Source organism: Trachemys scripta, chromosome 1 (genome assembly GCF_013100865.1).
Source record: "Trachemys scripta elegans isolate TJP31775 chromosome 1, CAS_Tse_1.0, whole genome shotgun sequence".
Taxonomy (NCBI): domain Eukaryota; kingdom Metazoa; phylum Chordata; order Testudines; family Emydidae; genus Trachemys; species Trachemys scripta.
Window position 1 is genome coordinate 335806018 of NC_048298.1, and position 16278 is coordinate 335822295.

General features: G+C 42.0%; 2 protein-coding genes across 4 annotated transcripts in view; one reads left to right on the forward strand and one right to left on the reverse strand.

Moving 5' to 3' along the window:
- The window catches only part of C2CD3 (C2 domain containing 3 centriole elongation regulator), an 86502-nt gene extending 72320 nt beyond the window's left edge, over positions 1-14182 (reverse strand). For 2 of the 3 annotated variants that reach the window (XM_034759199.1, XM_034759198.1), the window contains exons 1-10: positions 13990-14182; positions 12652-12921; positions 9541-9698; positions 8975-9189; positions 8034-8269; positions 6931-7063; positions 6077-6205; positions 3654-3801; positions 3088-3266; positions 1204-1428 (exon numbers count right to left, since the gene is read on the reverse strand). In XM_034759199.1, coding sequence (XP_034615090.1) covers positions 1204-1428; positions 3088-3266; positions 3654-3801; positions 6077-6205; positions 6931-7063; positions 8034-8269; positions 8975-9189; positions 9541-9698; positions 12652-12921; positions 13990-14056 — 1760 coding nt within the window. In that variant the 5' untranslated portion in view covers positions 14057-14182. The remainder of the gene's footprint in view (positions 1-1203; positions 1429-3087; positions 3267-3653; positions 3802-6076; positions 6206-6930; positions 7064-8033; positions 8270-8974; positions 9190-9540; positions 9699-12651; positions 12922-13989) is intronic. The other variant, XM_034759200.1, reaches the window with a different exon arrangement.
- Positions 14183-14354: 172 nt separating this feature from the next.
- The window catches only part of PPME1 (protein phosphatase methylesterase 1), a 40772-nt gene continuing 38848 nt past the window's right edge, over positions 14355-16278 (forward strand). Inside the window, exon 1 of the mRNA XM_034759201.1 lies at positions 14355-14540. Coding sequence (XP_034615092.1) covers positions 14443-14540 — 98 coding nt within the window. The 5' untranslated portion in view covers positions 14355-14442. The remainder of the gene's footprint in view (positions 14541-16278) is intronic.

Sequence of the window (16278 nt, forward strand, 5' to 3'; positions counted from 1 at the left end):
TGTGGGACAGCTGCGCAGAGTGCACTGCTCCGAATACCACTGCAAGTGTGAACACGCTATTGCGCAGGCAGCTGACAATGTGAACACACACCAGCGGTTTCCTTTCAGCGCTCTCTCAGCAGCGCTGTAACTCTGCCAGTGTAGACAGTCCCCAACTTACAGCCAGATATTAGCTGGGTATCAGCCAGATATTAGCTCCCCAGAGGCAACAGCAAGGAGAGTAACCCACGCCCGTGAGGGATGTGAAATAACCCATTAACAGTGTATTGTCCAGCAAGGGAGCTACAATGCAGTGACTCCCCTGAATGAGGCCACACCAGGGGAATGGCTCAACCTTGCTTGAAGTGGCTCAGCAATGCCCCCAGACATGCCTGGACTTGTGTTTTCCAAGCACGTGGACTGAGGGTATAAAACAGACAGAGTGGACACATACTGGGCCTTTCTCCTTCACCCACCTACACTGCAAGCAACGACGACACTGAAGACTTGAGACTCCAACTGAGAGGGCTGGCGCAGATTTCAAAGGTGAAATCTCCATACTATAGACTGCAATATCCAGTGGGATGAGAAAAACTGCTTCTAGTTGCTGCCCAGTTTAATAGGGTTGAGAGTTTAGACTGCTTGCTTAGATTTGATTTCTTTTGGTAACTAGCTGACTTTTTGCCTATCACTTAAAATGTATCTTTTATAGTCAATACATTTGTTTAACTGTTTATCTTTACCAGTGAGTTGGCATGAAGTTTGGAGGCAAATCTGCTCAGGGTGTGGGGCTCCACATGCGGTTGTGCTGGGTGATCACAGTGCCTGGCGGGGCTTGCTGCTGGTCACTAGCAAGGCATTGTGAGAGACAGCCCAGGCTGGAGAAAGTTAAGGGGACACAGCGGTCCCACAGTCCCAGTCTGCACCCTTGGGGGATCCCGTCACAGTAATATCTTTTATTTGACCAACTTCTGTTGGTTAGAGAGACACACTTTTGATCTTACACAGCACTCCTCAACCACCTTGTCTCTCTAATATCCTGGGACCAACACAGCTACAATGCTGCATATTGTATTGTGTGTTACTTTTTAAGACAAGGAGAGGAGGAAAGAACCTCAGGACCCTGTTGAAATAAGGTCCATTGAACAAAACACCAGCATTGAGAACTCTGGTTCCAAAATCCAACAAAGGTACACGTACACACACAAAAATAATAATTCTTACCGCTTTTTAGCTAATGCTGGTCTTGGTGGTTTCCCTGTGAAGCTTTTCTTGCCTGGTGTAGTCTGGGTGCTTTCAGGAGGAATTCTCAAGCTTTCAATTATGACTCTGGCTAAGTGTATTCGACCCAGCAATGCCAGCCTATCCACATTTAAGGTTATGGCTTGCCCTTCCTCTGTGCATTCTGTGGGAGCTTCAGAAAGTGGTAGTGGTCTAGCAGGAGAACAGCTGAAAAGGGTTAAAGCAGATAATCCGGCTTAGACAAACATTCATTGCAACAAAACCCTAAGGGAAAACTGTAGGCTGGCAGGGTGATGTTTTTTTTTTTAAATGGTTCACAATACATGAACACGCACATTTGTTTTTTCACTGAACTACATTTTTCATCACAAGTTTCCTACTCACCCTTTACAGTCACAGTATGTAAACTGCAGATAATGAAGGTGGCTTCTATATTAAAATGTGTTATATACTTGAAATACACCTATATAAAGAAGGAAAAGTGCAGACGTTTTCTTTCCATGCAATTCTAACTGCATAAGACAGGATACCCTCCCAACTCAGCTCTGCAACAAGAAAAGGTTCAGGAAGCCTGTGACAGTGGTCAGAGGATGCAGATGCTGCAACAGATATAGGGTAAGTCCACTTGTGTGCAGGGGATCAGCAACAGGCCTATGGACCACTTACATACCATGTAAACTGTATCTTGAGGACTTTAGTGGTACATAGGCTTTTTGTGCTGCATCTCCACAGAAGTGAATTTTACCTGCAGACAGTAGAATGCAATGATAGCAGCAGGTGTGGAATTTGGGAACAGCAACACAGCCATTTAGAAAGTCAAGGAAGTATACTGATTTGGGTTTAAAGAAAAGTTTAGTGGATCATTAAATTGGTTAATTGGATTACTGAGAGGCGCCACTGTAAACAGTGTATCAGACTGACAGTGAAGCTACTCTCAAATGTGAATACAATATTGCTTGGTGTAACTTCCTCTCTGACTGACTGACAATCTTTTATGCTAAGAGTTTTATTTATTCTCTATTTGTTTCTTATTTGTTTCATGTTTAGCCATAGATTTTATTGTAAGTCAGGCAAGATACCTTGAGCTTTGTTTATTTTTTTTATGAAGCCTGTGGTAACATGCTTTCTGTAGAGGCTTTGTAAATAATGCATACATTCGGTTAAAAGAACATTGTCATTTCAAATGCAGTTAAGAACTAGCTTTTGTAAAAACAAGCTAATAAAAAGTTTACATGCTCTTATTTTTTTTTGTTTACTTGTTTTTAAATTCCAAGGGAGTCAGATTTTCACTCCTCTGCAATGCAGGCTGCCCAAATATTGCATGAAGAACTTTAAAGTGAAACTGGCTATTAACAAAAATGCAAGCTAAAGGAAATACAAAAAGTAAACAAACTACAGAAAATGAATAGCAACTTTGGTTTAGAATATTTTCAGTTTTTATTCATTCAAAGCGCTATTTATTATTAGAAAGGTAGATACTTTTTTTGTTTTGCAAACATGATTTTTAACTTGACTATCTCTTTAAGCACCTGGTCACATTTTCTTAAATGATGTATGGTAACTCTCTGGATTCCATCATACAAAAGGACATCAAATTCTTAATCAAATTGGTTATTCAAAGCACTGTTACACTATATGCAAGTGAAAGTGTGGGGGAGTGTAGTGGTTCTCAATCTATTTACCATTGTGGGCCTAATCCAATATTACCTGTATGGCCCTGAGGATGTCACATGGGCCACGGCTGTGTGCTGATTGGGCCGCAAGCAGCCCACAAGACGCAGGTTGAGAACCACTGCATGACTATAGCTAATGGCAACTTATGATATGAGGCTACTGCACAAAGGAGTCTGTAACTGAACTGTTCACCTGGGTTTCACTTCTGTTGCCTTTTCTTTCTGATCACAGAGGCTAGAATCCAAAGTTTTCTGTGACCTCTGATGGTTTCCGTGGTCACCTTTCACAAGCTTTTTTGTCCTGATTAGTTTTTTAGATGATATAATATCCTCATCATCACTGAGGAAGTCACTTAAACTGGTATCAGACTTCTAAAAAGAGATATTGGAAAAAATAAAAGTTTAATATTATTAACACCAACAAAAGGTACACAACAGCCACAATAAATGAGGGTAGGAAAAATAGCATGTGATCATGTAATCAGACAATCAAAAAGCATACTCAGAGGGGACAGAATTAACGCTGCATGGGCAATCTTTATTCTGGCATTTCCCAACGAGAGTGCTTGACTGTCATCTTAATAATTTTCTTTTATCAGTTTTTAATGTAATTTTTAATATACTGACAAACTTCTATAGGCTACATCACAAAAACGCCTTATAGATACTAAGACGTCTCTCTTCCTTCTGATCTGTCGTCTTGATTTTCTTTTACTATAGCACTGTGGCCTAAGCATCTTCCCCTCATCCCCCACTTACATGAGCTGTGTAAAACAAATTCTCCAGCAGACTCTGGTCATAGTGAGGATCATTCAGCTCGCTGTCATACACCTCACTTCCTGCAGAAAGAGATTCTGGAGGGGAACCTGTCCCATCCCAGAAATGCACAGGGGATAAATCAGCAGAACTGTGGACACAAGAGGAGGAAAGAATATCCCTCTTAATATAGCAGTTTCATATCAATTCTAATTGCATTGTTTATAGAATAGACACCTTATATTCAGATTTGAAATTAGTTGTGATGTTCAAACTAGCAACAGTGAAAATCGTGCTTGACAGTAATGAAGAGTCCAGTTAAGAGATATGGCACAGGCAGAAACAAAACAAGCTTCCCTCAAAATGTGTCTCAGACCTGATCTGGATAGAAATCCTAAAGCAGTGATACTCAGACTGAGGCTTGGGAGCCACAAGTGTCTCTGTAATGCGTCTCCTGCAGCCTTTTGCAGCACATGATATTAAAACACTGTGATTTAATTATTGACCAATTAACCAATCAGGATGCATTTGCTATGTTATTAACCAATTGTAGAATAGTTGGTCAGTAATGCTGCTGTGAGATATAACAACTCATTAAAAGCATCCCTTCTTCCCAATTAAAAAGCATCCCTTCTTCCCAAACAACATTATTAATTATTATTGGGGGGAGGGATAGCTCAGTAGTTTGAGCATTGGCCTGCTAAACCCAGGGTTGAGAGTTCTATCCTTGAGGGGGCCACTTAGGGATCTAGGGCAAAATCTGTACTTGGTCCTGCTAGTGAAGGCAGGGGGCTGGACTCGATGACCTTTCAAGGTTCCTTCCAGTTCTAGGAGATAGGATATCTCCATTAATTTATTTTTATTTATTTATTAATAACCTACTTTTAAAAAAGTTTTCACAAGATTGTATTTTAAACCTGCCACTTTTGTGAGATGAGCTGGTGAATGTCAGTCCACTTCCCATTATAAAGGGATCAGTTTCACCACACAAATTCACCACCACATCTGAACGTCAGGAGAGCACTCAGACACCCAAATTTGGATGGCCATGGACAGCCAACTCTCACATTGTTCATTGGGAACAGGGTAAAGGTACACTAGTAGAACACTTCTTGAGGCTAGGCAACAACTGCATTTTCCAAGGCTGTCAATATGGTACCATTCACAAGCGTCAAGCTAAAACCTGGATATTCCTCCAATACTTCAGGCCAGAAGCGGTGTGCCAAGTTTTCATTTATTCACTCTGATTTAAGGTTTCGCATGCCAGTAATACATTTTAACGTTTTTAGAAGGTCTCTTTCTATAAGTCTATAATATATAACTAAACTATTGTTGTATGTAAAGTAAATAAGGTTTTTAAAATGCTTAAGAAGCTTCATTTAAAATTAAATTAAAATGCAGAGCCCCCCAGCCAGTGTGAGTGCCACTGAAAATCAGCTCGCGTGCCGCCTTTGGCATGCGTGCCATAGGTTGCCTACCCCCTGCTTTAGGTTATTAAATAAAAAGAAGGGGGGTTTACAAAAAAGTGAAAAGAAAGATTTTCACTTATTTTGCTGGCAAAAAATTTTTTTTTTTAAACTTTCCCCCAAAGGGGAAAAATACAAGAACACAATGGCAAGAAAACCAGAAAGGGAAACTGATTAGAATTCTGAATCTGCAAAGATTTAAGCACGTTCTTAACTTTACGTGTGCAAATAGCTCCAGTGAAGTCCATGGTACTACTCATGTCTATTAGAAGTTAAATTAAGTAAAAAGTTAAGTTATTAAATGTACTAAAATATATAAATCTTTGCAGGATGAGGGAGCTGACTTGGCTTCACTATTTAACTGAGTGAAATGCAAAAAGGAAGCAATTATAAATGGGGGAAAGTAATTTAAAAAAAAAAAAGTTAATTTAGATACCAACAACAGTTAAGGATGGTGTTTTAAAAATATATATATTGTCTACATGTGTATATACTATCTTGAAAAGCCACTTAAAAGCCACATAAAAATGTAAGCAACTCTTTGGATTAAGAGTGGAGAAGAGGCAATTTAATAATTGGGCAAAGAGTAAATATAAATAGTGCCCACTCTCTATTTTGCTTAAAGTCTAGATTGTATATTTTTTTTGCCTAATATTTGCCTAGTATCTCTGCCGGCAAAACATAAGTAATAACTAACTACAATCAATTTGCACTAGAAACAGTGCTTAGTCTTCCAACAACATCAGCAATATTGCTTGAACAAAAGACCCTCACAACTAAGGTGGGCACAAACTCAAAGTGTAAAATACTTTCTCTTACCACCACCTGATAACCCAGTACTCCAAAATATTTCCGAGGATGCGCTGACTCAACAAGTATCCCATATAATACAAGAAATAAATATCTGGGTCATTTTGGGAATGTTTACGATAACATCTCAGTACATGCCATGGCACTCACCTGCCCAGTAGTAGGTGTATTGCTCTTTTTTCAGCATGAGAATCAAATTCTTGAACTGTATATTCAGATGCTAGGAGAAGTGGATCTTCAGTAGTGGATATGACATCAGGGTCCAAGGTTTTAAGGCTCCTGGATGACAGTTATTCCAGTGAAGAGGGACCAGGAGGAGGAGGAGTAAGGATAATAAGTGTTTCTGGTTTGTTCTAGATTTTATTCATTTCAGCTATCAAACAAACAGATTTTCTCTTATTTAGCACAAATAAAAACCTATATACAGTGTGTTTCTATTTGCATTTTAACTCCCTAAGTACAAAAAGCTGCAGGCTCTCTATGCTTTTTCTCATTCTTTCTCTTTTTATTTTTTTAAAGTGCTCATGAAAGGTGCCTGATCAACATTCCTGGGGAGACTGAAATCCTCTTCTTATTTACAAATCAAATATAGCATAGGCAGCAGCGCTGGAACTGTCTCCCTACCAACATGCCTCAAATTGTGGGATCTCTTTTAGGCCTGACTGGGTATCTCAGACTCTAAATTCATGTAACCTTTTGACTCTGCTTAAACTATCAGCAAGGGTGCCAACTGTGGATACCTGTGCATCACGGACAGAACTACTCACTCATATCAGACAGATCACTGAATGACCTTCAGATGGCACTGACGTTAAGTCATTACCAACATGGACTGGAACTGGTGAGGTGAAATGTAGGTGCTTATTTACAACGGGGCTTTAATTTCCCTTGTTTGAATAAGAATACTGACAGATGTGACACAAATCACAGCATTATAGGAAAATATGATAATGCCTTGAAATTTATGGCTTGGAAGTAAAAAACACTCCCTCCGTCAAGCTCACTTTGCTGTTGCTTTGAAAGTGTCTCTCTTTACAGAAGGATGCACTTCATTCAACTCAACATCAGTATCTGGGCTGAATTTCATTGCAGAAACAGCCATGGCATTGCGGAGTTTATTGCCTTGATCCAGAAGAGCTGGAAAATAAAGAATAAAAACTCAAAATTAAAAATTAATTTAAAATATAAAAAAGCCATGTGCACACAAAGTAAATATGCCAGATGTAAATTTTATGTCTCTATCTGTCATTATAAAGAGCCCTTGACATATTGGAGATTAAGTTTGCTATATACCATAAAGCATATAACACAATGGAGAGTAAGAGGGAGCAGTCCTACTTGAGCCTTGAGCACAGGGCAGTATGAAGCACAACTCACTTGTGCTAGATAGACTGAACCTGATGGTGGGGAGAGGGTATGGTAGGTATGGTAGCCAGATTAACCCATGGAAGGTTGACTTGACTCCAAAGGTTCCTCACTAGCAGTCCAATTTCAAGATTTCTCAGTAAATACAATGGATGGCTCAGAAGATTGGTAACAGGATATATGGAAGCTCCACTGTTGGTTTACTCATCTAAATCCAGCTCAGGATGACGGTGAACTAATAATACTATAGCCTGACAGCTGACTTGGTGGCCCATGGCAACTGAGTTAGTGATCTAAGTCCAATTCTTATCAAACAAGGGCTGATAAAGAAAAAACAAAATCCCACTACACAGTTTGCACTCTTGAGAGCCATCTCAGCAGATAAATCAAGGATTAAATAGGCTAGGAGACTGATACTCCTTTCTTGTTCCTCCAGTCAGAGATGAGGCAGGATGAGGTAGTTTGTACAGCTGCTGCCCATGCTATACCTGTTCTATGGATAATCAGACCACCTGCCACCAGCACTAAATTAAATCTTTTTTATGTATTAAATACAAAAAAGTGTTTTGACTGCCAGTTTAAGTTCCAAATACTGTCTCTAGAACATTACATGCAACACTTATCCTGAAGCCTTTAGTCCTACAAGAGCACTAGCTTGTATCACATGCCAGCTAGCTGAAATATTAATGAGCTTGTACAGTTTCAAATGAAACCTAAACCCTGATGGCAAATATTTACAAACCTGAAAGGAGGTCTTTTGTAGTTGGGTTGTGCAAAGACAGTACATGTGCGTTACTGTGGCTCCCCACAGGTGTTCCTGCTTGCAATTCAAGATCAGAACTGTTGGGAAATGATGCCTGTTTCTTTGGAGGATTCACTTTTAAATTTTCATCTGGTAAAATCAGACGATGCTGAGACCCAGAGAAACTGTTCTTTATGTTCTCGGAATTCTCTTGAAAGAGCAAGTGGTCTATTCCTCTATTTAAAAAGAGAAAGTTTAGTAAAACCCAAAGTTGATTTGTAAATACAGTGCTCCTCAAACTCTTGTACACATTCCTTAATCAGAGTACTGCATCCCCCACCTCAAAGAAAAACGTGACATATTTGTATTTCGGTGCACAGAGGAAACCCTGACTTCTATTCTTACGCTCGCACCATGAAATACACGGACTCAAACAGTTGGGCCACATCTTCAGCTGATGTAAACCACATAGGTCCAGTGAAGTCAATGGGGCTCTGGAGATTTATACCAGCTGAGAATCTGTCCCCTTATTCTTTTCCTAGCTAGATGCCGAATTACAACATGATTTAGACTACACATGGAAGTCATACATAAGGCTGTAAGAAAGTTGTGATTGTTTGGTTCAAAAACAGCAGCCAGTTTATTAGAGTTGTGGTTGTGGTGTGGTCAGCACAAAAGACACACCATGTGTTCCTGCTTGGCTCTTGAAGGTAAGCATGATGGAGGGGCAGTTGGTCCAAACCTGAGTGAGTGGTGTTGTGACCTGGAGCATAGGGTCACAACACCACTCGAATTTGTAGAAGCTATATAAAGTCGTAGAAGCCACAACAAAATTGCGGCCCATGATTTTCTTACAGCCTTAGTCATAAACCCATTGCTGCTGCTTAATAAAACATCTGAAATTAAAAGAAATTCCTTTATTTTATCTGGAAAAAAGTTACCTTGGAGTAGCGGCCCTGCTACTGTTAACAGACTCTCTTCCAGCCATACCAGGCGGTCCATGTAGTTGGGCTGGAGCAAGAAACAGAGTCTTGCTGGATTCAGTCATTCCTCTGGTTCCCTGAGCAGAAGCAGCAATGTCTAAACTCACATCTGTGGTTGGGATGGAGCTGCTACTGTCATAGGTTTCAGACAAGGGCTCTAAAACTAGAGATACCTGAAAAGACACAATGTGAGAAGAATGTTTTTAATTAAATGCGCCAAACATTCTATGGTTGTTTTACTTTCCGTATTATGTGGCATGTTGCATTTTCCATACTAGAGGCTATGTATTTGATACAGTTATGTCAGATACTAGCTTAATCTCTGGAATATTTACAAGCAGTTAGTTCACATTACACATTTTCAATCAAAGGAATCAGTTTCTTCAAGGGAATATAGCCCAGGGGCAAGACTTTCAAAAACATACTTAAGGTTAAATATAGGTTTAGAAGCCTAATTCTAGGCACCAATTTTTTTAAAATCTTGTCTGGCTCAGGTGAGCTGTGGAGAAAGATTTCAGTACTACCTGTAGTTCTCCTAGTTTCTCAGATGTTGGTGAAATAATGGTGAAAAATCCACTGATTGGGTGGCTTGGAGATAGTTGTGATAGTCCATTGATTTGAGCTCGACCAATTGGAAGATGGTCAGGTTTGGTCATTACCTCCAGTACAAGAACACCCATATCTACAGGAGACAGGAACAGCTAACTTACATCTGGTATAAGACAACATATTAAAAAACAATTGGGGAACAATAATATTGCAGTTAAAATTAGGGCGGTCAATTAATCGCATTTACCTCACGAGATTAACTAAAAAAAATTAATCGCAGTTTCAATTACACTGGTAAACAACAGAATACCATTTGAAATTTATTAAATGTTTTTGGCTGTTTTTCTACATTTTCAAATATATTGATTTAAATTACAACACAGAATACAAAGTGTACAGTGCTCACTTTATATTATTAATTTGATAACAAATATTTCCACTGTAAAAATTATAAACAAAAATAGTATTTTACAAGTAGCATAGTAGTGCAATCTCTTTACTGTGAGAGTGCAACTTACAAATGTAGATTTTTTGTTACATAACTGCTCTCAAAAACAAAACAATATTAAACTTTAGAGCCTACAAGTTCACTCAGTCCTACTTCTTGTTCAGACAATCGCTCAGACAAACAACTTTGTTTACATTTACGGGAGATAATGCTGCTTGATTCTTATTTACAATGTCACCTGAAAGTGAGAACAGGCATTCCCATGGCACTTTTGTACCTGGCATTGCAAGGTATTTATGTACCAGATATGCTCAACATTCGTATGCCCTTTCATGCTTGGCCACCATTCCAGAGGACATGCTTCCATGCTGATGACACTTGTTAAAAAATAATGCGTAATTAAATTTGTGACTGAATTCCTTGGGGGAAAATTGTATGTCTCCTGCTCTGTTTTACCCACATTCTGCCATATATTTCATGATTTAGCAGCACACGTTGTTCGTTTTAAGAACACTTTCACTGCAGATTTGACAAAATGCAAAGAAGGTACCAACGTGAGATTTCTAAACATAGCTACAGCACTCGACCCAAGGTTCAAGAATCTGAAGTGCCTTCCAAAATCAGAGAGGACAAGAGGTGGAGCATGCTTTCAGAAGTCTGAAAAGAGCCACACTCTGATGCAGAAACTATAGAAGCTGAACCACCAAAAAAGAAAATCAACCTTCTGCTGGTGGCATTTGTCTCAGATGATGAAAATGAACATGCATCGGTTCGCACTGCTTTGGATCATTATCAAGCAGAACTGTCATCAGCATGCATGCACGTCCTGTGGAATCACGAAAGGACATATGAATCGTTAGTGCATCTAGCACGTAAATATCTTGCAATGCCAGCTACAACAGTGTCATGCGAATGCCTGCTCTCACTTTCCGCTGATGTAAACAAAAAGCGGGCAGCGTTATCTCCTGCAAATGTAAACAAACTTGTTTGTCTGAGTGATTGGCTGAACAAGTAGGACTGAGTGGACTTGTAGGCGCTAAAGTTTTACATGGTTTTACTTTTGAATGCAGGGTTTTTTTTAATACATAATTCTACATTTTAAGTTTGACTTTCATGATAAAGAGATTGCACTACAGTACTTGTATGAGGTGAACTGAAAAATACTATTTCTTTGTTGAAAAACACTGTATTCTGTGTTGTAATTGAAATATATGTGAAAATATAGAAATGTAGAAAACATACAAATATATTTAAATAAATGATATTCTATTATTGTTTAACTGCACGATTAATCACATAATTAATTGCAATTCATTTATTTAATCGCACAATTAATTGCGATTGTTCTAATTGCTTGAAAACCCTAGTTAAAATATAATTAAAACTGCAAAATTAAAAACCAGGACAAATGAAATGCGAAAAACAAAAAACAAAAAAGCATAATTAAAATAGGGAGAGGGGGACTATATGCGAGGCAATGGGGTCTAGTGGCTGGAGCACTTAGGTAAATCTCCATGTGTTTGTTTATTTATTTATCTCATAGAACTGGAAAGGACCTTGAAAGGTCATTGAGTCCAGTCCCCTGCCGTCACTAGGAGGGAGGGATAGCATTGGCCTGCTAAACCCAGGGTTGTGAGTTCAATCTTTGAAGGGGCCATTTAGGGATCTGGGGAAAAAATCTGTCTGGGACTGGTCCTGCTGTGAGCAGGGGGTTGGACTAGATGACCTCCTGAGGTCCCTTCCAACCCTGATATTCTATCTAGGACCAAGTACTGTCCCGGACAGGTTTTCTTCCCCCCCCCAGATCCCTAAATGGCCCCCTCAAGGATTGAACTCACAACCCTGGGTTTAGCAGGCCAATCCCCAGGTTTTCAGGGGACATGGGTTCAATCCTTGGCTCTGGTTTGATGCGTGGCGACAGGCAAGTCACTTTCCCTGGTATGCCTCAGTTTCCCCATCTGTAAAATAGAGAGGATACTTGGCCTCCTTTGTAAAGCATTGAGCTCTAGGGATGAAAAGCACTAGATAAGAGTATTATTACTAGGACATGTAACAAGTAGAGAAATGTTATACTGTTAAGAAATTACTATAAATACGGTCTACACACTTACAAGTAATATCACACATAAGCACTTAAACTAGTTAAGACCTCAATCCTGCAGTAAGGTTCATACAAGTGTAAGGTGATACAGAGCTTGCTGGAGGATTGGGGCCTTAAAGTTTTTGTTTTTTTCAAAAGGCACTTGACAGGATCATTTTGTCTTCATGACATTTCAGCTGCAGAAACACAGGATGCTTATTGTGACAATTCTTTGGCTAGAAGACACAGAGGTCTCACTCTGTTTCTTGAATACTTTTGCCATGATCAATCTACAAGGATATTTAAGAACATCTAGTAGTATGGGATAGTTTTTTATTTTGATGATTCTTCTGAGGGTTATAAACATGCAATACCCTTTGAAATATCAAACATGAGACACTACATAAAACCATCTTTTAGATTCAGTAAAAATAAAATTAAGTTATGTTTTATTACTTATTGATGCACTTCCCAATTCCTGCTAAAGTCTACTGAATTGATGCCATAATACAAACAATTTCAACTGCAAAATTAATACAGAGGCTACAGCTATTGTACCTGTCAGGTAGGAGGCAAACTGTTTTGGCCCACAGCGAATTGCATAGCGGGTGGTGGTTTTCACTGCTTTTTGTTCAGTCTGTGAAGTATTCCTGGGATTAAACAGCGTACCATCTGTCGTCTCCCCCCACCACCTCACCCGGATGAGAACAGAAGTAGGCGGTTTAGACACCATCCATAAGATTTTACTGACTGTTAACTTGAGAAAACAGCGCAACTGGCCTTCAACAAGAGGTGGTAAACTTGTAGAAGGGGAGATATCACTGATACCTGTGGAGATATAACACAGTATTATTTCCCAAAAATATAAATTCAAGTAGTATATTTGAGATGTAGATCACTTTACAAAGTTAAAAAAAATACTTGGAGTTTACCCTGCAGATATGTCTAACATTCTGTGCTATACTTAGGGTTACCCTATAGATATTTAGAACATTATAGCCTAAAACATTTGTGCATTGCAGATTCTTGGCATGACTGTAACACACCTGGTGCTCACATACAAAATTTGTTGCAACAATTAACATTCACACCACCATTGAGACTATGATTGCTCTGCGCAAAGCCATGTATTAGTGCCAATGAAGCTGGAAAGTGCTGCGGTTGCAACTGGACTGTTCAGTACTGCCCTGCAATGCCCCCCCACCATCCTTCAGTGAATGACCTCCCTGGATGATGGAATGACATCTTCCACATCCCTTCTGCATCTTCAGGGTGCCCACCATACCATGGAGTCTGTCTTGACCCAAGTGTGCCCTTAGGGTACCTGTTGCTCCAACAAAGGTACTCCGTATTACCTAAGTGGTTTTAAGTAATCACCAAGACCCATATGGGGCTCCCAGCCCTCTGTTGTACCTCAAGGGCATGACACACCACATTATAATCCCCAAAGGCCACTATGCACCTACCGCACCAGTACAGGTAACTACCACCTCCGCACAGGGTGCCCAAGGTACTGCCACCCCATTATCCAATCATGCCATGGAGGGTGCTACCCGCCGCCCCTTCAGATGCCCATCACAGGATCTGCTGCCTCTTATGAGCCCCACAGCACCCACCACAGCACCCCCTACTGCCACCAACCGCTCAGGGTATCTACCGGGTCCCCTCCCCAGCCAGGGTATCTACCCTGTCCCCCGGGTACCGCCCCCCCCCCGCCAGGGTATCTACCGTGTACCTCCGGGTACCGCCCCTCCCCCCAGCCAGGGTATCTACCGTGTCCCCCGGGCCCCCCCCCCCCCCCAGCCAGGGTATCTACCGTGTCCCCCGGGTACCGCCCCCCCCCCAGCCAGGGTATCTACCGGGTCCCCCGCGCCGGGCGCTCCCCGGGACTCCCACCTCTCCTCTTGCGGGCGCCGCCGCCTCCCACCCTGGGAGCGGGACCCTTCAGCCTCTTCTGCTTCATCCCCCAGCCGCTCCCCCGCGCCAGGCCCGGCTCCCAGCCACCGCCGCCGCCTGGCAACCGCCACCGCCGCCGCCTCAGCCCGCCGCGGGGCGCCCTGGGACACGGCGGGAGAGTCACCCAGCCCCGGGAGAGCCGCGCACAGCCCGGCGAGATGAACTACAATTCCCAGCGGGCGCTGCGGCCCCGCTTCCGGCGCGGGCCGATTGCGCGAGGGCAGGCACTTCCGGCAGGGAAGGCGCTCCCCCGCCAGTGAGTCGTAGTGGGGACGGACTCTATTTCCCGTGGTGCAGCGCGGCGCGGCAGGGGTACTTCCGGCGGGGGTGGGTGCAGTTGCTGCTGGCGCGGTTGGGGCGAGACCTGCCCTTGTGTGTCGGCCTCTCCCCGTCATGTCGACCCTGGAGAAGCACCTGCACCTGGGCCGCCTGCCCCCCAGGCCCGCCGTGCCCGGCGGGGGCGGCCAGTCCGGCTCCAAGATGCGCATGGGGTAGGTGGGGGAGGGGCTGGGTGTGGAGGGGAGCCGGGGATTTTACCATGGGGACGTTGGGGATCACCAGAGGAGGCCCGTTGCCGCGTGGAGGGGGGTGGCTGGAGGGGGGTCGGCAGAGGAGGCGAGGGCGCCCGGGGGAGGGGGCGGGGGGGGCCGTGGCAGGGGGGGGTGGGTGCGTAAGGATTGGCAGAGGAGGTGAGGGGGCCCGTATGTGGGTGCGTGGGGATTGGTAGAGGAGATGGTGGTGGTGGTAATAATATTTGAAATTATTAATACTGATATAGGAAACCCCCAAACACTAATTTAACCATCAATTCCTTTATTAAATCTAAAGCAAGTTACTACATCCAAACAGTAACAAAACATGTATAAGCATTTGATTAAGATATTTACAAATGGGCTAAACCTAGGGGTGTTTAGACACATATTGGTCGGCTCCAAAGTGGTCAGGCAGGTCTTAGCAATGAACCCCTTTTAGAGTTTACTTTTTATACTATTTAACAAACAAGTGATGTCATCACCAATTACTGACTTCAACTAAAAACCAATTTGAGACAGTTCACCCTTATTTCTAGTCTTAATCCAGATAAGTTTTACACTCTCCTTTCTTCACAAGGCCTTTCCTTTCTTATCTTCACCACCACCAACCCCAGCACCCTCCCCTACCCCCCCACAGCAGAACAGAGGGAAGGTTTGGGCTTGTTTCTTTTAAGACACTTTTTGTTTTGTTACTGTAGCTCTTTATTTTATTACTTTTGAAACCATACAACCTTCCCACACTACAAGTAATACTACTTATTGTTTTTACAGCCTTCTTTCACTTGCTGGTTGGGGCCTTCTTTACCACACACACACACATTTAACCAAACTTAAGCTAACTTTAATTCTTTAATTTTATACTTATTCTGTGGGGGGATTGGCAGAGGAGGTGTGGGTGCTGGTTGTGTGGTGGTGGTGATAAGGATTGGCAGAGGAGGTGAAGGTGCCCATTGCGGGGTGGGTGGGGATTAGCAGGAGAGGCAAGGGTGCCAGTTGTGGGCGAGGGAACATTTGGGACATTGGCCTCAGGCATGGGATGGGATTTCTAACATGTTAATTTGAGATGTATTTCAGCAGATTGAATAGTTTCCATGGAAGGTTACTTTATGTTAATAATTTTGGTGTTTCTTGTATGTGTTGTCAAGTATCAGGGGGTAGCCGTGTTAGTCTGTATCTACAAAAACAACAAAGAGTCTGGTGGCACCTTAAAGACTAACAGATTTATTTGGGCATAAGCTTTCGTGAGTAAAAACCTCACTTCTTCGGATGCATAGAGTGAAAGCTACAGATGCAGGCATTATATACTGACACATGGAGAGCAGGGAGTTACTTCACAAGTGGAGAACCAGTGTTGACGAGGCCAATTCAATCAGGGTGGATGTAGTCCACTCCCAATAATAGATGAGGAGGTGTCAATTCCAGGAGAGGAAAAGCTACTTCTGTAGTGAGCCAGCCACTCCCAATCCCTATTCAAGCCCAGATTAATGGTGTTGAATTTGCAAATGAATTTTAGTTCTGCTGTTTCTCTTTGAAGTCTGTTACTGAAGTTTTTTTGTTCAATGACAGTGACTTTTAAATCTGTGATAGAATGACCAGGGAGATTGAAGTGTTCACTTACTGGCTTGTGTATGTTACCATTCCTGATGTCCGATTTGTGTCCATTTATTCTTTTGCGGAGGGACTGTCCGGTTTGGCC